General features: G+C 36.6%; 2 protein-coding genes across 4 annotated transcripts; one reads left to right on the plus strand and one right to left on the minus strand.

The window, feature by feature from the left end:
- The first annotated feature begins 1,925 nt into the window (after nt 1-1,925).
- Nucleotides 1,926-11,686, plus strand: si:ch211-203d1.3 (protein phosphatase Slingshot homolog 3). 2 transcript variants are annotated; one of them, XM_057349791.1, is made up of 16 exons: nt 1,926-2,076; nt 2,684-2,808; nt 3,717-3,754; nt 3,845-4,028; nt 4,524-4,639; nt 5,057-5,125; nt 5,598-5,663; nt 5,912-6,188; nt 6,715-6,843; nt 6,926-6,972; nt 7,057-7,203; nt 7,531-7,731; nt 7,911-8,070; nt 9,298-9,393; nt 9,687-9,770; nt 9,903-11,686. In XM_057349791.1, the coding sequence occupies exons 2-16, from the start codon at nt 2,761-2,763 to the stop codon at nt 10,050-10,052; spliced, it is 1,812 nt and encodes a 603-aa protein (XP_057205774.1). In that variant the 5' UTR covers nt 1,926-2,076; nt 2,684-2,760; the 3' UTR covers nt 10,053-11,686. The 2 variants fall into 2 exon arrangements, with proteins under 2 accessions (XP_057205774.1, XP_057205775.1); XM_057349792.1 differs by lacking the exon at nt 1,926-2,076 and adding an exon at nt 2,092-2,223.
- A 128-nt stretch (nt 11,687-11,814) lies between these two features.
- On the minus strand, nt 11,815-14,350 carry mrpl18 (mitochondrial ribosomal protein L18). Of its 2 annotated transcripts, XM_057349794.1 has the most exons (4): nt 14,138-14,350; nt 13,399-13,567; nt 13,054-13,288; nt 11,815-12,959 (listed from the first exon to the last, which is right to left on the minus strand). In XM_057349794.1, the coding sequence occupies exons 1-4, from the start codon at nt 14,229-14,231 to the stop codon at nt 12,888-12,890; spliced, it is 570 nt and encodes a 189-aa protein (XP_057205777.1). In that variant the 5' UTR covers nt 14,232-14,350; the 3' UTR covers nt 11,815-12,887. The 2 variants fall into 2 exon arrangements, with proteins under 2 accessions (XP_057205777.1, XP_057205776.1); XM_057349793.1 differs by having other exon boundaries at nt 11,815-13,288.
- Between the last annotated feature and the right edge of the window lie 9,077 nt (nt 14,351-23,427).

Below are 23,427 nucleotides of genomic sequence, written 5' to 3' on the forward strand. Positions count from 1 at the left end.
GGACATGCAAAGTTTTTTTTCTCTCTGCTGTGTGTGTTGGGGGTGGGACACATAACTGATTTTGATTGGTGTGTGTGAGTGGGGTGGGAGATAACCACATAACTGATGATATTTGGCTTAGGTAAAGTAAATTTCTATCTTTTGCCAACCAGAGGCAGAGTAGGGCGGGTTTTCACACACAAACAATAGTCACATGTCATGGTTCTGCCACAAGACCAAGAAAGACATGACAAGAAGAGGCAGAGCCATGACAGAACCTCATGTTTCATGTGGAGGGAGGTAATTTTGGCCCTTTGGCTCGCCATACTCCCTCCGGTCTCGTCTCTGTTCCCGCCCTCTCGTCTCCTCATTTGCTCGTTATTGTTTCATGCCCGTCAGCTGTTCCCTCTTGATTTGTTCCCTTATTTAATGCCCTTGTGTTTTCTGTCTTGTGTCGGTTCATTTTGCCTTGTTTGCCCGTCGGCAACCTCCCGGTCTGTATTGCTGCGTTTTCTAGTTTAGTTAGTTGTAGTTTATGTCTAGTGTTTATATTTAGTCTTGTCTAGTCTAGTTTAGTGTAGTCTATGTTCCTGTTACCTCTTGTTAATTCCCTTGCTGTTTTGTTGTTTACCCCCTCCTGGGTTTTTGTTTCATGTTTGTATTTTTTTGTAATTAAAGTCTTTTTGTTAACCCCTTACCCGCTGTCTGCACTTGGGTCCTCTGTCCATGTTTCCCCCAGATACCCTCAAACAGAGTACTCCAATGCCTAGGAGTCAGAGAGCGATGGCAAGAGCAACAAGTTCAAATGTAGCTTTCGCAAACTGTAAATATAAGCACTACTTTTCCCTCGTAATGGCTCCACGTCCGTGGCAAGTAATACTAATCTAATGAAGCACCTCACAATTACATCGTCACATGCCACCACAAAATTAGTAGCTGAGACCTTGTCCATACGTCTCATGTCTTTAGAAGCATAATTTATCTTTAGACTTATTTGTTGACAAGTTGTGGTCTGTTCAATAAATATTGAAAGTTCTGAACTATTCTATTGTGTTTTATTGTTCCAGTATAGTAATGAAAATATGTACAATATTTACAATAATAATATATTGATATATAAAATATTGAATTTAATAGGTGTCTCTCACATTGACCCACAGAAACATTAAAATAGCGTAGATTAGTGTACAATGTTTTATACAAATAATTTATTCTATTTAGTTTCCATTTCATTCATTTAACATATTTAATATTGGGGGCATCCAAGTTATTTGATATATTTGAACATTTTTTAAAAGGTAATGCAATAGTTACATTCCCTGGTAATTAGCTACTTTTATAATGATGTAACTCAGATACTAACTCAATTACTATTTGTGAGAAGTAACTAGTAACTATAACAAATTCCTTTTTAAAAGTAACGTGCCCAACACTGCCAATCACCTGTTGTGTTAAATGTGTCCGCACTGAAAACACTAAAACTGCATATCCTGCCAATGCAATGAAAAATGACCTTGGTGACATATTGCCAAATCAGACATTGTGATTCCATATTTATAAAACGTAATTTTAAAGGTAATAATTTAAAATGGTTGCAGATTTGGTGTCAAATAAGTAGTGTAGTATTGTGCAACGTATTATTACGTAATACATGAGTTATACATGAGGCAAAAACCACTTGAAATGAAGGAGCCCATCCTTACTGTTTTTGTTTGGGTTTCTGCTTATTTGCACATGTGTATCTTGTGTTAGATAGCTTGAAATTATTTTTAAACAGTATATAAAATAGATTCTTTTATTTTATTTCCATAAAATGTTTCGTAACGTCTGAACCGATAACCGAGTAGATAATAATGTCCCTGTCTCTTTAATAGAGAAATTACTCCCGATCCGCCTCTTCCATTTAAGGGCACATTTACTTTTCTCGGCCGAGAAAAGTCTTCCTGGTTTCATGGTATAGTACTGCCTTCCCCTTTAAATGTATCTGAACCAGTTCAGAAGTTGTGACCCGAGGATTAAAATAACTTTGATTTCTCGAGGAAATTTGACTAAGGAGGGAATCCTTATCCTTTCGCAGGGTTTCCGCGTGCGTAGCAGGTAAGCGAACTGTGCATTTGTAGTCCGCCCATCTTTGCTTTACTTGAGGAACTGGCAATGCACATCCTCGAGTCGTGTTTTGGGTTGAAACGCGGCTGCGCTTTAGGAGCATTAAACATCAACCTACCGTCATTATAAAGACATTAGGTATGTGTCATACTTATCAACAGCTTTTTTAATCCAGCGGTTTAACTGAGCGGTCTAACAGGCACCGATGTTGGTTATTCTGACAAGTAAGGTTAAATGCGGTGAATTAGCAAATGCCTGAGATGTGCAGAATGTACGATGACGTGCACCTCGACGTTACTACGGTATTATTACAGTTTCGTCCGCATTAAAACAAAGAGCAGAAATGCTGGCGTCTCATTTCGTTTGATCGGATGAGCTCATTACTGTATTGTCAACGATATATGGCCAAGAAATCAACAGCACGTCTCCATCTTGTAAATGGAGTGGGAATGTCGACAACAGATAAATGCGGTTATATGGCTTAATAAATAGGATTGTAGTTAAGATTCCCGGGCAGCATTGTAACAGAGATCTGCCGTTCTTCTTCGGACGTTGTAACATTGTGTCATTTCAATTCGTTGTTTTTCACTCGCAACAGTGTTAACTCGCAGAGACTCTTGAGGTGCTCTGCTCTGACCCGTCTGCCGGTGTACATGCAGGATAACCGGTTGTGGGATGGCTTTGTTGACCTTGCACAGAGCACCGTCTATTTGCACAACACCGGTGAGTACATATATAAAATATAAGGAACTTTTGTATGTTTGTTGCAGTTCCCCACACATATTTTCACCATTCTCACACTCCCTCTTTGTGTCTCTAATCCTCTTGTTTTTTTATGTCTAAAGTGTTTGTTTATTTGTGGGAATGTCTGCTTGGTAGCACACCAAAAGTTCCTCAAACTTTAAGTGTTTAGATTCTTTGAAAGAGCTGTTCTTTGATAATGCCCGTCAATCATTCTGTATCTCTTTTGGCTGGGGTATGGTCTTATTACAGAACACAAAATTCCTTTCCACCCATAAACTCAGCATACGTTGTAGCTGGATAGTATCTTCTTTAAGAAGCAGAGATTTATGAAAAACCTCATTGGCCCTCCTCTCCTCTCCTCTCCTCTCCACCCTCTCTCTTCTCTTTCTACCTGGCTTTGTCTGGACACGCCAGTCACATAACAGGTAATGTTACTGTCTCCTGTTTCATTCCATAAAAGCGCTGATAACAGGCTCTTTGGTGTCCTTCTCTCAGTGTTCCTTCGCTGTTGCTTCTCTCCCTGTGTGTTTGTTCTCTGTTACCCTTTATCATCTTCACTACAGTATGAACTTCCTCTGTGTCTTATCGTACTGCCACCGCAGAACAACTCAACGTGTTTGTCAGAACGCCTTGTCATTCTGTTTCTGGGTTTCCTGTTTTCCAGTTACGCCCGTTTTCGAGCATATTAATATAGAACACTTGTCACTGAGCTGACAGGTGATCCGCCAGAGCTAAACCGTGTTTGTTGAAGAGCGCACACTGCATCACATAAATTCTTCACTATAAATCATTCACCCATCACTCATTTTAGCATCACTATCCAGGCAGCTCTTAAAGTTCAACCTTAATTTGAATGCACTTGTCGTCTGCTAAATTTTGTTTTCAAGGATGAACTCATCCCAAGACGAGGACCACTTCAGAAAAGGTGAATGATTGTAATGCATGTGTATTGTGGCGTGTATAGTGTTTCCTGCAGAAATGCGTAGCTGATTAATCTTTCATTTCCACACACCAGAGAAAGTTTCGCCCTGGTTAAGGGGGCAGTGCTTCTGGTGGAAGAGAGGGAGAGAGAAGGATTAGATGAAGAAACCATACCCCCTCTGCTTGGTCCAAGACAAGAAGGCCAGGCCTCCGACACGCAGCACAGACATTTGCATGCAATGGTTTCATTACTTCGACCAGAGGACACAGTTAAACTGGTTAGGATTCCTCAACTCTCTCTCTTTAAACCTCTATACATTGTGTTTGTTAGTATTGAGAGTTCCCGCGTGTCATGAAAAGTCTGGAAATATGAAGTTGTGATTTTCATAATTTCATGAAGATAAATCATGGAAATTAATCAAATATTTGGAAATACGAATATCTATAGTTAATATACAGTAGTAAACTTACATGTACTCTATAATGCTCCTACACGGTCAATAATGAATACCTTATGTATTTGTGGCTATACACACTGTATTGTCTACTAGTTTATGGAAGTGTTTGGACCTCTGTGATGACATTTGAGTGTGTATCTTCTCTATGCATGTGTCTGTGTACTAAATGGCAGTGCGTGTGTCATATTGTCACGATCAGAGTTATTATCATATACTATGTTTGAATTAAAATGGTAGGAAAAATGTAATCGGGCTATTTGCTACTGTGTCTGTTCAGTTTAAATTCTGAGTTAAAGATTTCGTTCTCTCCCTCAGGCTGTGCGTTTAGAGTCTGGGAGCCCAGTTAGTGTGAGATATTTGCTCATAGTCGGCACCCTTAGCCAAAAGCAGGAGAGTCTTCTGCTTGGCATGGACTTCCCTGAATCAAACAGGTAGTAAGACTTTAAAAAATAATTAATATTACTTAATAAACAGACATAGTAGTTATTACTAGATGTTCAGCATCTTCATTATATTGATGGATAGACAGAACCAGTTGCAAACTTATTGCATGACTAACTGATCAATTGCATTGCATGTTAGTTTAGGGAAATATTAACAGGAATGCTGATTTTTAGTCAGAGAAAATTTGATTCATCATGTCCAGCTTTACCAGTTATTAATCGGTCAGCCTAAATGTTGCATTTGATAGCAATAATTCATTTTTTGCATAAATGAATAACGTATAGTGTAGTTGCATTTTTTAGTAAAAACACATTTTTGCTTTTGTAGCAATTTGGAGTAAACTATTATTTCTGTAGGCCAGTAGGTCTTTTTCTTACTGTTTCTTTGTATTTTCTCTTGCTCAGTGATGAGTGCACTATTGGCCTTGTCTTGCCCATATGGAGCAACACGCAGGTTTATCTGGATGGAGATGGGTAAGAGCGTGAGAATATACAGTACATATGAATATGACCAGAATATTAAAAAAAGACAAACATATGATAATAACAGGAAGTGTTATGTTTAGTGTATGTAGCCTTAAAATATATAAATTGTCATTATGTTAAAGTATAATTTTAGCATACTGTGAGGATTTTTATGTTGTGAGAAGCTTGTAACGTGACTTTAATGTTTTAGAAAATTAGGAACCAGGACTTGAGTCAACAGCTATTGAGACACAGCAACAGTTAGTGTTGAGTGCTCTTGTCTTGATGTGAACATTCGACATTCTATGTTTAGCACAGTTACGTTTCTTAGCTAATTTTCGTCGAATACATTACAGTATAATAAAAAAACAGAAATGAAAAACGTCCAAGTTGGATTTAATCTGCACAGTTTACCAGAACATTTGACTTTGGTAACCGTCAAAGTTCTGCTTTTTTAACAGTTCAGCTTGTTCTCTTGCAGAGGTTTCAGTGTGACATCTGCAGAAGTGACACGAATCTTCAAGCCTGTGTCCATTCAGACCATGTGGTAAGTTTTAAAGAAGGAAATGCTGAAGAAAAAACATCCTTATTTTTTTTTCAATCAACATCAAAATGCAAGACGCTTTGCCTTGCAGCCTGCACACAAATTGTTTACTACCTTTAACTGTCTTTGTGGTCTTAAGTTAGTCATCAAACACTGTTTGAGGCATTTGTGAAAAGCCTTAGAATTATCTTTGTGCCTGTTTGTGGTTTACTTGTTCACAACTTACAGTACTGTGTCACACTTTGCTTGAGGTACGTGTTGCAAGCGCTGCATGGCTGCTGTGAGCGAGCTGTAAGTGGGGCTGTCATCCCTGGCTGTGGACTGGAGTGGGCACAACATTATAGACTGCATGTGGAATCGGACCAGCACTGCCTTAATGAATGGAGGGCCATGACTGGCCTGGAGTCAGTCAGGAAGAACAATGTAGGAAGATCCTCATCTAACCGGGAGTCAGTGGAGAGGGAGATCAAAGCTCAGCTGAGAGATATTATGAGGACCGAGGACCTGGAAAACATTACCTCAAAACAGGTAAAGTGTATAAATGATGTAAAATAAAACTGATTTCATTTACTTTCAAAATATTTGAAAAGTCTTATTGTTGTCTTATGATTGGGGCATGGTATTTCAAAGAGAAAAATAGTCTTCATGATGTCTGAGTTAATGATGCGGAGGGAAATTTTGGTGGTGCACACTCTGGAATATCAATAGGTTTTATTTCAAAACAGTGAGCTAAATCTGGTTATCATGCCCTTTTTAAATTATTCACAAGACTCACCTGCTGGAGGGCTTTGAGTAATGTGTCTGGGCTTGTTGTCATATGTTGAGAATCTTCATGCTATGAATATATATAGTGGGGTTTAAGTAATTCAGTAAACCTTGATTTTCCTGTTCGTGCAATTGATTTTGATGCTGTTTGTAGTTATTAGGGACTCATATACATAACGTATATACTGTACGTAAAAGATATAAGATGTGTTTTAGAGGTTTTTATGTGACTCTCGAGAGGGATTGAACAAAAAGGTTAGGACTAAAGAAATCTGTGTGGTTTGTGTAGGTGCGAATAGCTCTGGAGTCTAGAATGGGCATGGACATGAAAGACTACAAGGAGAACATTGACAATGAGATGATGGTCACAATGGCACAGATGGACAAACCTTCAAGAATCTTGGATTATCTTTACTTGGTGAGTGGGGATGCTCGTTTTACGTTTAATCTGCTGCAGTATTGGACAAATATGTGTTCATTTATTTGTCTTTTGGTCAAAGGGTTCAGAATGGAATGCTGCCAACTTTGAAGAACTACACAAGAACAAGTATACAGATGAATGTTTTTATTCTATTTAAGATTTTTCTACTGCAAAATGTTCTAAAATCACATCTGATTTTATTGTTCACAGTGTGGGCTACATCCTGAATGTTACCATGGAGATTGACAACTTTTTCCCAGAATCCTTCACCTATTTGAATGTTAGAGTTTACGATGTGGAGTCAACCGACCTGCTCTCACACTGGAAGAACACATATATGTTTATCAGTGAAGCAAGGTCAACACATGCTCATTTTTCTGTGAAGATGGCATGCATTCAGTTTTTCTGGTTGCAGACTGCCTACCCTAACAGCTGTCTTTAATAATAATAATGGCTTACGTTTTTAAAATCAATTAAACTATACTAAAATGTGATGTAAAATGTAACGTTAGTGTGCCACATACAGTATACATATTGTGATTTTTTAATATTTACATTTATTGTACAGCACTAATGAAAATGTGACTTACTGTTTGCTGTGAGCCTAAACACCTAAAGTTTTTTTTCCTTAACTCACAATGTTGTTTTATGTGTTACTGTTTTCTGCTGTTGACGATGATACAGGAAAAATGGACAAGCTGTACTGGTGCATTGTAAGATGGGCGTCTCTCGCTCTGCCTCCACAGTAATGGCTTTCCTCATGAAGCATCAGGGCTGGACTTTAGAACATGCGCTCAACCACGTAAGAGAACGACGGCCTATAGTGCAGCCCAATGAAGGTTTTCTCAAACAGCTGCAAACCTATAGTGGCATCCTCAGTGCCAGGTAACTTGTGCTGTCAAAACTATCTTAAAACTGTCAAATTTATTGATGTTGAATTATGTACATGTGGAACACAATAGCACAATCTTATGCTGTATAATGTATACCATACAGTAAGCAGGTTGTTAGTATTACATTTCAAACAAGAGTGTGAGCCATGCTGACGCTTCTATGTCCTTTAGTAAGCAGCGCCACAGTACACTCTGGAGGAGGAAGTCCAAACCAGAAGTCCGTCAGCCATCTGTCAACAATGAACCAGACACAGGACATGAACAGAAAGAGGAAGAAGAGGAACTTGAGAGCCCAGAAGAAGAAGAAAGCAGTGAAGAGGAGGAAACAGATGTAAGGAGATATGTCATATAGGTTAAAAACAGGTCATCTGGGACATTTTTCAACATTTGTAAATATCTTTGATTGTCAGCCCAATATTTTAAACCAACAAATGAGACTGTTACATTACAACGCTTATAACAGTATGAACCAATGTCCCAGATTACCCTAAAATGTGCCATTTCGTCTATCTACTTTGTTTCATTTACATTGCGCTCCCTCTAGCTTTTCTAAACCTGGGGCCGGATTCACAAAACATTCTTTTTCAACAAGAAAATTATTTTTCCACTGCCATATATTTTCTTAAATTATAATTTAAGTAAAAAGTTAAGAATGTTATGCATTCCTAAAAGAGTCGAGACAGTCCTTACATTTTTTTCTCAAGATTGATTTTAGGAAAAAAATTAAGAAGAATCCAAATTCTCGAAACAAAAGCTGTCGTAAATATCATCTTAAAATTAAGATCGCCTCACAGTTGTCTTAAATCTCAAAAGGTAAGATGTATAATACATGGATCTGTTTTTTACAAGTGACGTACAGTATATTGTATTAAGCCAGAATCATAATTTTGACGTTCAGTTGCCATTGAGGACTTTTTATATTGATACAGTAACAACAAGGTCTAGCTCCCTTACTTTAGCTATCATTATTAAAAACGGAGTGCTTTTTACATTTTTGTCTAGGACAAAGCGACTCAAAACGGGGAGGGTCACAAATATTATGGCTGGGTAACACAAAAAGTATTATAATAAATATAATTTTGTAATTCTTGCTAATATTTTGGCTAACATGCGATCGTAAATGCCGTTTAACACATGACATGCTAATATACAGTATATAAGACAGCAAGACGCTTGTTTCACAAATACAAAACAAATTTATTGTATAGATGAATATGTACAGTTACCAAACGAACAGGCGAGTGTAATAATTGACAAAGCATATGTAATTTATTCTTACGAAAAAAATTAAGATGTTCTTAAGAAAAGATTTGAGAACTTCTTAAGAAATGTTTTGAGAATCACAGTTAGGAACATTCTTACAAACTTCCTATATTTTATCTTAAGAACAGTTTTGGCACCTGTTCTGTGTGCATAGCCGTGTACACAGGCTTTTTATGCATTACAAACTTTTGATGACTTTTAATATCATGTAATTCAGCTTAGCTAATTTTACTTGATTATTATAGTTTTTATATAACATATGTCAGTTGCTTAATATTGAATTCTTCTTTTTCAGGTCTTTGATGAACAAACAGATGAGAGTTTTCCTGACTCTTCTGAGCCAGAGACAGCCACATCCAACCCACTCATTACTATACAGGAAAGTGAAAAGGTTAGACCGTCAGATTTGTTTTATTTGTTGAATTTTATCTTGTTTTTTTACTGCATTTTATTTGCAAACATTATTAACTACTTAGCTGAAGTGGATTTTCTTTTGAAATGCTGGCTCTTATTGAAAAACCACTGAAAAATCGACACAGAACAAATACATAAATATCAAGAAAGATAATACAGAAAGAAGAGACAATACAGTCAAAAGGCTGAAAAATATTGACATAAATAATGACTTTTAAACTTTTAAAATAAAATTAAAAAAATAAACTTCTGTATCACTTTTTATTCAAGGTGTCTTCAAGCCCTAGCCGAAGTGGAAGGATGGATCTGTTTTCTCTAATGCAGTCTATTCAGCTTGATGATGAGGATAAAGAGGTATGAACTCGAGGGCAAAAAAGAGTCCGGTTCATTTGTAGGGTGGTTGCATATGCAAATTGCAATTCTTTGGTTCACTAGAACAACATTGCTCTAGCAAAATAAATATATAAACATTTTTCCTTGGTTTAGTTACCCGTTGGTTTGAGGAATTCCCCTGCACAGCGAAGGCGAAGTCATGGACGGAGGGGTCTGACCTATCAAAAAGCTCATGTAGATGTTTCACCTGGGCCAAGCAGCAGACAGTCACAGATCAAAAACCAGGATGAAGCGGGTAACTGAAGCTGTTTAGAAATACTCCAGCTAAGAAATATATTGGAGACGGAAAAAGGTGAGAAAAGGAAACACAGATGGAGATATTAAATTATAGGACACTCTTGCGTACAGACCTTATTCCTCTGATTGTGTTATTTCGAGTTCTTTGGAGAATCGTAACAGAATAAGATGAGGAAAATTGCTTTTCTAATATTAGGTCTACCAGCAACACAGTGCACATGGTGACATTTTAGTGCAATAAGCAACAAACATCCCACTACTTTTCCCCACACATCCTTCTAGCCCAAAACACATTAACTGCTCAGTTTCTGATCAATTGTTTGAAAAAATAACCACAACGGCTGGTTTCTTTCTTGTCAAGTAGTTGTTGATACAAGGAGCAGGAATTTGTTGTTTCCATCAGAATGTGCCTTTAGGAATTTCCGTATCCTTTGCACCTTCACACTGAGCCATATTCAGTTTACTTCACACATATTTTATTATGGTTTTATGAGGGAGTAGTACCTTGGCTGTGATCTCACATGTCATTCTACATGAAAGATTTTTCTCTTATTTATTATGTATTCTTAATAAATAAATGAATAATGCATGTGATTTCCCCATCACTGGTGATCTCCCTCATTTTTTTAAACTATGCAAACTTATCTTTATAGCTGTTCCCTCTCTGAATGTGAAGCTTAGTGCTGCCTTTTTGGAGATAATGAGGATGAAAATGTTTTTTTTAACAACACAATTGAGTATTACATGTAGTTACTAAATAATTAGCTACTAATGCTTTAATACATCAAAAACCATATATTTAAAAAACATGAAGCTATTTACACAACTCTTTCAATTTGGCAGATGTTTTGTGACATTTAATCTATATATTTAATCTGTACAATATACAGGAGATGAAACCTGAGAAGAGTATTTTCTTAGAAATGTGCCACGTTGTTTTGTGATTTACTGTGTAAGCTGTCTTTGCTGTATCATATTCATTCTGCATGCCACACTTGTATTGGTTCAGTGCCTTTGGGTTTAAAACCAAAATAACTACATTTGTTGGTTTTAATGTTTTTGTAGTTAACATAACACAAATTCTACACATAGGTGTCTTTTGCTTTATAAGTGATTGATTTGTTTCCTTGTAAGCACCCACATGATGTCTCATTTAAGTACCAGACAGTATGCATGCTCTACGTACTGTATGTAAACCTGTCTTTGTTAAGCATGTGTCCTGAGTATATACAATACCTGCTGTAAAACACATTTGTTGAAATGTGTGTATTGTTCTTGCACAAAGTGCCATATTTGTGAAACCAAAGTCATGTTGTGGAATGATTATATTAAGGCAACACTGGTTTGGAGTTTTTTCCACATGAGAACAAATACTAATGTGTATTAATAATAGATGATCAATCTACTTAGCACAGAGCTGATTTTCCTGATGTGCCATGCCTTACCAGCTTCAGTAACCATGCTATATTTTATTTCAATGTTATTCAGATTCCATTGTTGGTATCGGGTGGTGTTAAATATAATATAAATGTCAAGGTTACTGTTTCTTTTTCTATTTATGACTGTTCTTAAAATGTATCTTTTTAATTTGATATACAAGGTTGTCTGTACTATAAACATTAAAAATGAATCTATGAGGGTTTGCGAAATCTGTCTACTTGAATTCAACTATAGCACCTTGCCTATACGGATTTTTAATTATCTGCATAAATGAACAGGAATTTTACATCTGAACGACACTTTTGTCTAAAAGAACATACAATGCATTCAAAGTATACAGTGTTTTAGTTTAGATTTATTTTAAAAACATGTATTTTAATGTTCTCAAGAGTGGTATGTGGTGCACCGCTTTCATGTCTCTGTCACTCATTCCTGCTTGACTGTCTTGTCCGTTTCATCCACTACTCAGCGAAAATGAACCTTTTTGGGATATAACTTTATCAAAGTAGCTTCTTGAGGCTGTCTAACACCTACAACCAATTACAATTTCTAAGCAACAAATAATTTGCATTAAAGTGATACTTCACCCAAAAGTGAAAATTCTGTCATCATTTACTAACCTTCGAGTTGTTCCAAATGTGTATAAATGTCTTTGTTCTGATGAACACAGAGAAAGATATTTGGAAGAATGCTTGTAACCAAACAGATCTCAACACCCATTGACTCCCATAGTAGGAAAATACTTGATCTTTTTTTGTTCTGTTCTGTTGAACACAAAAGAAGACATTTTGAAGAATTTAGGACAGCAAACAGTTCTGGGGCACTTTTGACTACCATTGTTTTTTTCCCTACTATGGTAGTCAATGGGTGTTGAGATTTGTTTGGTTAAGCATTATTCTAAATACTGTATCTTTCTGTGTTCATCAGAACAGAGAAATTTATACACATTTGGAACAACTCGGAGGTGAGTAAATGATGACAGAATTTTCATTTTTTGGTAAAGTATCCCTTTAAAATAGCTGCACATTGCATTTTAAATTTTGTAATAAAAGTATCCTATATGGTCAGGATATGTACGTTACTTTTATTGTAATAAACCATCTGAAGTAGAATGTCATGTGTTTTCTTGCCTAACATGAATCAAGTGAACAATTTTAAGAATCCTATAAAAGCATTTTAAAACTGAACTGACTCACTATTAAAGTAAATCGAATTGTTCTCGATGTACAAAATCATTTTGTATAGAATGAATTAACTGACCTGCAATGATGAAATTGCTAAAAAATAGTGGAAAATATTTAGCTTCACCATTCTGTAACAGACTCAATGACCACACCATTTAAATATGAGAACAGTTATATTTACAGAGAATTATGACATTTTAGGACTGTAAAAAAACATTTAAATGAATTTTCGCCTTGGTTCATTAAGTGTAACGCCACCCTCTTTCATGGCTGTCCAGAACGTCTGACTCTGCAATGGAGGTGAAAAAAATAGACAAAGAATTTACACCATAATTAAGGTCAAATATATCAAAAAAATGAAAAGCTGAATTGTACTGATTTACCGCCTCTGACCGAAACGTCCATGGCACCTCTCGATAAACAATCCTTATGATGCCTGCTTCAAGACACCTCTGGGCAAGCACCTCACCTACAGCACGACAAGCTGCTACAGAGCGCGTGGAGCCCAGCTGACGCTTCACTGCCCACTCTTTAGTGGAGCAAGAGAGCACAGGGACTGTCGAGTCACTGGAGAACACCTCAGCCGTGACGTGTTGCTGTGAGCGCCTGAACACCAACCTGATGAAAAAGGTGAACAAGATTATCATTATAACTTTCATACTGTCTTTGGCGCCCCCAGAGATGTAAGATTAAATTTGTATCTGGGTGCTCAAGAATTCCACACAAACCTGTGATAATACTGTCTAGAGGGCCAGACTGTGGCCCAGCCTCGATCCTTCACTGCAAGGGCCATCTGTTCCAAGTTTCTTGGGTTTCGGTTGACAAATGTTTTATTGATGGCTTCATTATCGCTAACCACTGGCTCTGGCTTAAGTGCTCTCTGAGTAAACCTCCGATCTAGAGGGAAAAGACAACCAAAAAGAACATCGTGTTTGAGAGGTTTCAGCCCTGTGTGTTGCGTTTGGATTTTTTAGTACAATCACTAAATTACGTCTAATTCTTAACTCACATTGTTGAAGGTTGTTAACCCATTAACACATAGAACCATTTTGATGGCATAGTTGCACATCAATCACTACAGGGGACACTTGTGCATCAATGTGTCACCTCTTCAGGTGTACACCTGAAGGGACATCACAAAATGTATTTGAAAAAAACAGTAAAAGTCTTGTTTTTTATCCCCTAAAGGCAATAACTCGTGACTCAAGTTGTCATAATTCATGCATGAAAGGGTTCAAAAACATTCTCTTTTATATTGCTTTCTTCTCCTTTAGCCTCATTATCATTCCGAATTGTACAGTAACGCGTTCATCTCATAACATTAATAGTGTAGATTTGTTCTCAGCAGAGAATATTTTCACTTTTAGACAGCAAAATCAAGTTCAACTGCCACACAATGCTTGCTACCTAAATTCATCAAATATATGCATACGAGTAATTTAATATTTGAAGGTTATCTGTACTTACACGACTGGCAGTGAATCCATGCTGCTGCTGTAGATCTCTGACATTGAGTTAAGAGAATGCGAACACTACGACGCACATCAGTGAACAAAGCCATTTTATAGACCTAAAAACTCCTCCAAATCGAGTAACAAATTATAATTATAGATTCTTTGCCAATGGCGATAACATTACATCTGACCACTTAGTGCGCCGCCATTTTGGTGGTTTACTACAAAAGTGCTCCGTGGGGAAGCATTGCGTCTTCACGTGGGTTCCGTTTAGAAATCACCGACTAGTAGTAAAGATCAATTTACAATAATAATGTTCGTTTAATATTTTTACATATATAAAATATTTAAATATAACGTTCATTACCATTTTTAAATTCCAAATCATTCAATTGGTACCACATCGGATATTATGTTGGCCACAAGAATGCACTATTACACTACAACTGAAAAACATGCACCCACTACACATAACACACATAAACCGAATCATTGTTAACAGTGGTTTTGTGGACATGTATTATGGTAGTAGGCCTACCATGGCAGTGTTGGAATATACTGTGGGATACCACGGAATAAATGGCAGATTATTAAAAAGGTATTTATTAGTATAACATGGATGCACTGTGCCTATTCCCTGAAGGTAATTTTTCTTAAGGACATTGAAAACGTTGAAGCTATTTAAATGGTTAAAACTAAATGTTCTCTATGAACAAAGCCAAAGTCCTTCAATTCCTTTAGTTTTACAATACAATTTCAAGTCTTACAGTCTTATTAAGGTTTACCCCATGCACACTTATATTTGTTTAATATTACGTTTATTATATCTATAATTGTGATGGTAAGGGAACACAGCCTAACCACTGCTGTTGAAGTTCAATATAGTTTAAATTAAAACATGTTTTTCTCTTAACAGCTCTTAACATCCCACTCCTATATTGTCAGGAAGCGGTGGGCTCACCTTTGGATGTTAAGGGATTTTCTGCATGGCTTGCCATTTTAATTTTGCCAATTTGTTTGTGCTGCATTTTTAGCATGCTATGAAGAGTCTGCGCCCCTTGATAAAATAAATGGCTCTCCAGCCAAATGAACAAGTATGCTTCTGTTAGTCAAACCTACAACTACAGTCTACTAATGTTGAGCAGTTTACCCAAAACCATAACTTGGGGAGGATTACGTGTAGTGTGCAAATCATGGCTTTAGAGTCACAATCTTTTCTTTACATTTTCTTAATATTTTGATTAATATTAGAACACCAGTAGAAATTGTAAATCAGTAGGCTATAGCTATTGTAGAGTATAGCTAGAAGGTTTCACCTGTAGAATCTAAACAGCAAATCAGACGACTCACTGTACTGTACACTCTGTACAAGTTAAATAAAATATAACTCTCAGTACTGCCATAATGTGGAAATAAAAGATCGCAACGAATCTTTTCAATGCACCAGGTCAACAACCCAGACACAGTGTCGGTATGTATCCATATCCAGAAGGCTGCTCACTCACACAAGCACAAATATTGTCGGCTACCTGCTCCACTGCTTCATATTGACAGAGCTCAAACTGAAAATCAATGGACTCATTAGATACAAAAATGTCAGAGCTGGTGCAGGACTAAAACAAGATTGTGGATACAACCTTTTATTCTAGTTCTTTGGATTCAAAGGGAAAGCAGTACAACATGAAACCATTTATATTTAACATTTAAAGGGGTCATATGACACAGCTAAAATGAATATTATCGTTTGTTTTAGATGTAATGCAATGTGCATACACGATTTAAGGTTCAAAAACGCTGTATTTTCCACATACCGTGCATGTTTGTATCTCCTCTTTGCCCCGCCTCTCTGAAAGGTGCAGATTTTTTACAAAGCTCATCGCTCTGAAAAGCGAGGTGTGCTATGATTGGCCAGTTAACCAGTGAGTAGTGATTGGTCGAATACTGCAAGCGTGTGCCGGAAATGTAACGCCTCTTACCATATTTGGAACATCAGGTTCCAAAGCAATTGTACTGACAGGTACACCCATCTTGCATATACAATTGGGCGGTCTTAGTCAACTCATACCACGAACTGACATGGATTTGTGGGGGTGTGGTTACATGAGGCGTTTCAGGCAGGTCTGGGTGAGCATTTGCTTTAGATAGAGTGCATCTTTTGTTCCCACACTTTGAGTTTTGCAAAGTCTAATACATGCATGGGCAATTTATAACACACCAAAGACACAGAAAAACACGTATTCGCGCCATATGACCCCTTTAAGGATAAATGAATAACACAAGATAATAAATGTATTCATTAATGTCAGGATTGGTCTGTATGACAGACCAAAAGTACAAAAGAGAGATGTGCAAGCCATGTGCCGGTTCTGCCAGCACGATAAAACTCACATACACATTTATGTTAATTATAAGCCATTCATTACATGTGATACCTGTAACTTTGTTGTTAACCAAGGTTTTTGTTTGTTATTTGTCCTATTTTTTATTCTCATTGTCTATAGCTATATCTCTGATACATGCGTCATGTCATGTTCACAGTAAAGAATAGAGCAATAAGGAAGAGGCATGTGAATGAGACTGTGAAACAGAAGTAACACTTGTCTCGGTATGTGTTGGAAATGTGTTGCTATGCAACAGGGATTTCAGAATGGTACCCAGACATGGTTTGACTGTGTAGATGATGGTGTGGGTGAGGGAAAAAAGTGACACAGCTTCCCACATCACCACATACACCTCAGCTCTATCTGAAATGTCAGAGTACACACCTACACACACAAAACACAGCGTCACTTAAGTAAAAATGTGTTTCATGTTCACCTTACTGGAAACATGGTTTTCACAAAATGGAGGTACTGGATATTCACATAGTCAGCATATATACAAATACACTTTGAAAACCATTCAATGTAAAACAAGGCTGTTCAGTAGCGGGCTCTGTTTTAAAGTATGACCAAGGAGGTGATTATTAAATATGTTTAATAATCAATAAGAGTCAATTTAACTAAATCTTTTGAACAAACCCTGATCAATAAATGAAGAATAGGGAAAGCAGTGCAGTTTTGCTTATGTCCTCCGAGTGGCAGTATGTCTCACTGAAGGACTTCAGCATGTCAACGTTTGACTACCTGCTTGAAGAGTGTTCAATTTCCTTATGTTTGAATGTGAAAGCAGATGTGATATTGATATAGTCAAGACGATAAAACACATTTTCCCTGTTTTAACTATTTTAAGCACAATGCACATGAATGGTTGCAGGCAGGTGGGTTGAACAAGAAATAATACTAAGAAAGCAGAACAAATCCTGCACATATATGAAGCTTGAAATGTGTCCTGTATTTATTAAAACAGTGATGTTAAATTAGTAGGAAACATTTCTGTTTTTAGTGCAGAAAGCATCTACAAATATGTGTTGGTACTCAATATAGTCTTGTGTCAATGGTAAAGGCAAACTGCAATTGCAATAAGTTTGTGAAGAACATTTTTGTGTGTGTAATTGTTTTGTGTGTGTGTTTTCCACATTTGAATCTTTTGGGTGTTGATTTTACAGAGATGCTGTGCTATGTAGCCCTAGGCTACACATGACCTCCATTATTTATCATCCACTGTCAAATGCACATGAGAGAAGGAGAGAAAGAGAGAAAGAGAGAAAGAGAGAGAGAGAGAAGCAGGCAAAGGAGAATAAAAGGCTCCACATCGCTCCTCATATTTGTGTCTTTGATCCATCCCCCAAGGAAGCTTTAAAAGAGAACAATCTGGATTCTTGTCTATTGTTGCATGTTTCTAGCAAACATAGGTCAGATCTCTTATCACTTAACTCTACTGCAAATCCACAGAAATTACAGAACATTAAATAATATCAAATAATGTGTTTCATCTATGTTTGGGTGATCTAATGTTGCCAGTCAACCGTATAGAAAATATTTAAATTATTAAATTATTACCAACAGTTTAAGCTGTTCATCACCAAATCATTACAAGAGTATCTTCACAATGCACTGGGTTTCATGTGCCCGATGTCACAAAATGGCAAACAGTTTTACAAACCTCAAAAAGTGGATTTAAAGGAACTGTTCACCCAAAAATGAAAATTCTGCCTTCATTTACTCACCCTCAAGTTGTTACCATATACCATACCTGTACCATATCTGTATAAATGTCTTTGTTCTGATGAACACAGAGAAAGATATTTGGAAGTTCTTGGCCACCATTTATTACCATGATAGGAAAAATATATATTAAAATATATATATTTATATTTCTGTATAAATTTCTTTGTTTTGTTGAACACAAAAAATATATATTTGTAGGAAAGCAAACCGTTCTGGTGCACTTTTGACTGTCATTGTAATTTTTCCTATGGTAGTCAATGGTGGCCAAGAACCTTTTGGTTACAAGCGTTCTTCCAAATATCTTTCTCTGCGTTCAACAGATCTTCAATATAATAATTAATTTTAGTTAAACTTTTTGGGTGAACTGTCCCTTTAAAGTTACTGTTATAAGACTCCAAACAAATAATTACAGCCCAACACAAACAATTACAAATTCTGACTTTAAAGGCTATTGTGCTGCCTTTGTTGAATACAACATTCAGACGAAGGTTTAAATAGCACAATTATTGTCCTTTTTCATTTTACAACCTGCTGTTGTGGAGTAAAACAAAGAGTAGAACACGAATGGCTGACATGAGAGGGAGGTTTAATGAGGTAAGTGGCCACATCCCCATCGAGTTGACCCAGTTAAGAGTTTGATCATCCAGGTGTGAGCTATGCTGCCAAGCCAGCTGGGAGGAGAGGAGTACTTCATCACTGTCATGCCTGCGAACAGAGAATACATTTACCCCCAATAACCACTATTACCACACTTTTATTATTTTCATACACGGCTTGTGAAGTGGCTGGAATACAGTCTCTGTGAAACATTATAACACACATTGGAAAAATGATCTCATAATGTATTTGACTGAATGTGACTACATGAGGAGTGAATGATGTATAATAATAATGCTAATAATAATACGTTTCAAGTTTCAAGTTTAATTTATTTATAAAGCACATTTAAAAACAGCACGCAGGCTGACCAAAGTGTTGTGCAGAGGAAAATAGGACAGAGTAATAAATAGATAAATAAATAAATAAAAAGTCAGCAAATAATATAATAATATGTTGTCACTGTTTTTTGCTGTTTCCTACAAGTACACTACATAAACTCAACAAGGCACAAAAATACTTAAGTGTCCATGCCACTAAAACTTTTAGAGCTCAATGTTCCCAAAAACAAAGAAACGTAAATTTAGCACCGAAGCACAAAGATATAATTCACCAGCGTTTTGAATGAGGTTGGATCTACATGAGATGCACAAAGAAAAAATGCAGAAGTCTGACAAACATGATAAAAACAAAGGTTTATCTTCCAACAACATTGATGTAGCTGGTAAATTACTTTTACATTCCCTGAAATAAAAAAGGAAAGAGCATCTCTGTTTAAGGTTGTGTCACAAAACTGTCACAGAATTATCCAGCGCTGTAAAGCACTACTGATGCCCTGCCAGAATGAAAAATGCTTTTGGCAGGAAGAGTGAAATAAAGCCTTTCATTTTAGAACTCAATTATCCAGACTGCCCAATCGATCTCTCTTGGGCCGGGCCATATAGACAGGAGTGTCACTCCATTCAGAAGTGGCACAGGCAAACAAAAGAAATACTCAATGCGTTTTGAAATCCTTTTCCAGTTACTAAACACGGATTGATTAATGTGTGAGAGAAGCACTTGCATTTAAATAGGATTTCTGAGATGAAAGCATTGCATCACAACATGGTCGTGCTCTCATATAATAATATTCTTTCCCTAATCTGAATGTATGCATATCAGGGGCGTTTTGTTGGTTAAAAGCGAGGGAATGCTAAAAATGTAAATGAATAAAACTTCTTGAGAGATGCATCTGCATGGGTTAAAGTGGAAATTAATATTTTTACCACCTTTTGGCCTGGATAATTTACAGCTGCATCTTTCGAATGCCTGGTATTTATGAAAAATGTGTAAAAGTTGGTTTTATAGTGGTCTTTTAAAAAATAATATAAGTGTATTTTTTAAAGTTGTTCTAATCACCATGACTATTATCTGTGACCAAAGACGCTCATAAATTGACCAGCTACGTAAAAAAGATGACAGATTATTTAATCACAGAGATTAATTTGGCTCTGCATACTTGACAAACTGCCCAGACCTGATTAAATAGCAAAAATAAAGTTACTAATGTTGACCCAATGAGAGGTCATAGTCTAGAGAGGGAACTATTAAAGCTGACTAAATGAGAATAACGCTTCCATAATCAAGTCTCATTATTTGCTAATTGCAAACTAATTGTATTTGTAAAATTAATGTACTCATACTGTGTCTGTGAAAACTATTTTTTTTCCTTTTAGCACAGTCAATCCATCAAAATTATTGAGCATATCCAAACTACAGTCAAACAAATAATCTTAAAGTGATAGTTCACCCCAAAATAAAAATTCTGTTATCATTTACTCACCCTCATGTCATTTCAAACCTGTTTGACTTTCTTTCTTCAGCAGAACACAAAAGAAGATATTTTGAAGAATGTTGTTAACTGGCACCCATTTACTTGCTCTGGTTTTGTATCCATACAATGCAAGTGAATGGATGCAACTTTCTTTAAAATATCTTCCTTTGTGTTCTGCGGAAGTAAGTAGGTTATACAGGTTTGAAATGACAAGAGTAAATGATGACATTTTTGGGTGAACTATGACTTTAAGGGTAATGTAATGGGTATACAGTAAGTCCCATAATGGAAAAAATATCTGTGCCAAGAATGTGTCCCAAAATTTAAAAAAGAATGAAAAATGTCATGGACTGTAAGACTTTTTATTGAAAAAGTAATTACAAATGCAACATTAACCAGTAGTCTACATTTACCATTTCATTCACACTGCATTCCAATTATTGGGATTGGTTGCATGAGTGTGTTAACACTATTGGTGTTTTTACTAAACAGAATATGGAAAACCAACAAACTGTACCAACATTCTAAAGTTGACAACTGGAAACAACAATCGTGTTCATGTTGCACCAGCAAACCCGCATCTGTGTGTGTCCTTATGTGTCTTAAATGGCTAAAGGACCTGATAGGAATCCCATGCAAAATGAGTTGGCTGTAGAAGATCTCTAGATTTGTTGTTTTGAGGACTATCTCACCGCTTAAACTGGTTTTTCTGTCGTCTTTGAAGCCAAATCATTCATCTCCAGCTGACAAATATAAAGGGAGGGAGCCAAGAGCCACAGGCAGCTAACTCGCCTCTCAAAACTCTAATCATACCTTGGACGTTCTTTTAGCAGCAAAGTAAATAATTAGAAGGATTTTAATGATACAGCGATGGTAATTATGGGTAATCAAGATTTAACAGCTGAGTTATTTTTCTCTCTGTGGCATTGTAAACTGAACAAAACAATCCCTGTGAAATTTAAATAACTGCCATAAATTATTAAAGCAATGCATTCTTCAGATTATGTGATTAATGTAACAGCAAATTATGTGATGTAGAATCGAAGTTGTTTTCTCTTACCCCAAGCTACTTTAAACAATCAGCTTTAAATTGGCTGTGGTCAGAAACATTGTGCGTGGTATAATTGAACTAAATAAATAAGAGAAATCACAGCATCATTTAACATATTAAAGCGCACAATATTATTTGTACCACGCATGGCTGCTATTTTCTGGATCCTATGTACTATATTACTGTGAGAGGTAGTTTTGCATAACTTTCTCCTTTTATGGCAAGTGTCTGGCTCTGTGTTGCAAGGGAAGCCTTATTTCCATAGCAACGCTATCTAGGAACAGTGTTGAAGGTTGGCTTAAAAAGAACGAGGGTGGGTGTGCGTCTGAGCTACTCTAAGAAATAAGGATGTTAGATCAACAGAACAGACAGAATTTTAATTTGACATATACTGAGCTTCACATATTAATTCGTTTAACAGTTTAAAGAGCAGTGAAATAGAGCTCTACATAAATATCTGTAACCACAGCTTAAAACATTGAATGGCTAACACATGAGACTGCAGTAATATTGTCAATTCATAGCTGATCTCATTGATTCCACGATTTTTTTATTCTCTTATAAAAAAGAGAATAATTCTCTTATATTCTCTTTTTTATCCCTCTTTGGTGTTTTCTTTTATTTCATTCCTGTCTTATTACTTTGCTCTGTTTTGGCAGCCACGCCCGCATAGCTCAAATATTATGACAGCTTTGATCAAATTTTCTGTCTAGACAATGTGATGAGTGGGTGGTCAAGAGTTTCCTGCTGTTATGCACAACATGCAACTCAACTGTCTTGATCTAAAGTGAGTCAATGGTTTTATAATCATATGTGGAGAGCATTTGTGGAGATCAAACGGGAAAGCACAATGTAGGATGACCATGCCAAAATCCTGCATATACTAAAAAATGCCAAATGCATAAATGATGTGAGATGACAAGTTTTGAAGTAATATTTTATCACTTCAAAATAAGCCCCCTTGACTTTCCATAGTAATTTTTATTCCTACTATGGAAGGTCAATGTGGGCTTATTTTAACGCGAACTACTCCTTTAAGAAAAAATATTGGCACTTATCAGACTGGAAATTAAGTGCAAATCATGAACATTGCATTTTGGAACACAGTATTGCACACATTGTTCTCTGTTTAGTTTAAAGGTGTGTCTTTCATGGGGAGCTGGGTGTGTGGATATGCAAGGATGTCCAGCTTGAGAGGCGGGAAAGACTTGTTTTGGTATTTTGTAGCAGATGTTGCATTTGGGTTAGGCTCTTTTGATATAAATGAAATGCACCAGGGAACAGTTTTTACTGGTTTATTGTATCAAATTCAAAGAGAACGAAAACGCACACATACATGCGCAGACACACTCTGGTGACCCGTGCTCTTGAAGAACCATCACTTTGATCCTCCTCAGCCCTGGCATTGTTCAGGACTGGCTGGCACCTCAGAAGCAAATCATGCCAGCTGTGGGTGCCTGGGAGGTCTGAGAATAAAAGAATGAAAATCAAAAACTGGCCACAGATGCTGTGCATTTGAACAGCTGAAGAACTGAAGTGATCTTATGGCCTATAATGGTTAGCCAGAGGTCAAGTTCAGCAGTTGGGTAAGAAACAGGAAAGATGCAAAAACTGATTGTCAGAAAACGGCTCTCACTAAATCCTTGGTGTTTCGAGTCTGACGTCATCAGGTAGATGTAGCCGTGTTTTTTGGCAAGTTTAAGAATCATAGGTAGTTTAGATAGTTAGGATTA

Source organism: Triplophysa rosa, linkage group LG13 (genome assembly GCF_024868665.1).
Source record: "Triplophysa rosa linkage group LG13, Trosa_1v2, whole genome shotgun sequence".
NCBI classification, from domain to species: domain Eukaryota; kingdom Metazoa; phylum Chordata; class Actinopteri; order Cypriniformes; family Nemacheilidae; genus Triplophysa; species Triplophysa rosa.

Excerpts from the sequence above, each read along its gene's own strand:
- mrpl18 (XM_057349793.1), bottom strand. The coding sequence starts at position 14,231 with ATGGCTTTGTTCACTGATGTGCGTCGTAGTGTTCGCATTCTCTTAACT. Across the intron at positions 13,568-14,137 it reads ATGGATTCACTGCCAGTCGT|ATCGGAGGTTTACTCAGAGA; the intron begins GTAAGTACAGAT and ends TTTTCCCTCTAG. Across the intron at positions 13,289-13,398 it reads TCTAGACAGTATTATCACAG|GTTGGTGTTCAGGCGCTCAC; the intron begins GTTTGTGTGGAA and ends CTTTTTCATCAG.
- si:ch211-203d1.3 (XM_057349791.1), top strand. The coding sequence starts at position 2,761 with ATGGCTTTGTTGACCTTGCACAGAGCACCGTCTATTTGCACAACACCG. Across the intron at positions 3,755-3,844 it reads CGAGGACCACTTCAGAAAAG|AGAAAGTTTCGCCCTGGTTA; the intron begins GTGAATGATTGT and ends TCCACACACCAG. Across the intron at positions 5,664-5,911 it reads GTGTCCATTCAGACCATGTG|GTACGTGTTGCAAGCGCTGC; the intron begins GTAAGTTTTAAA and ends ACTTTGCTTGAG.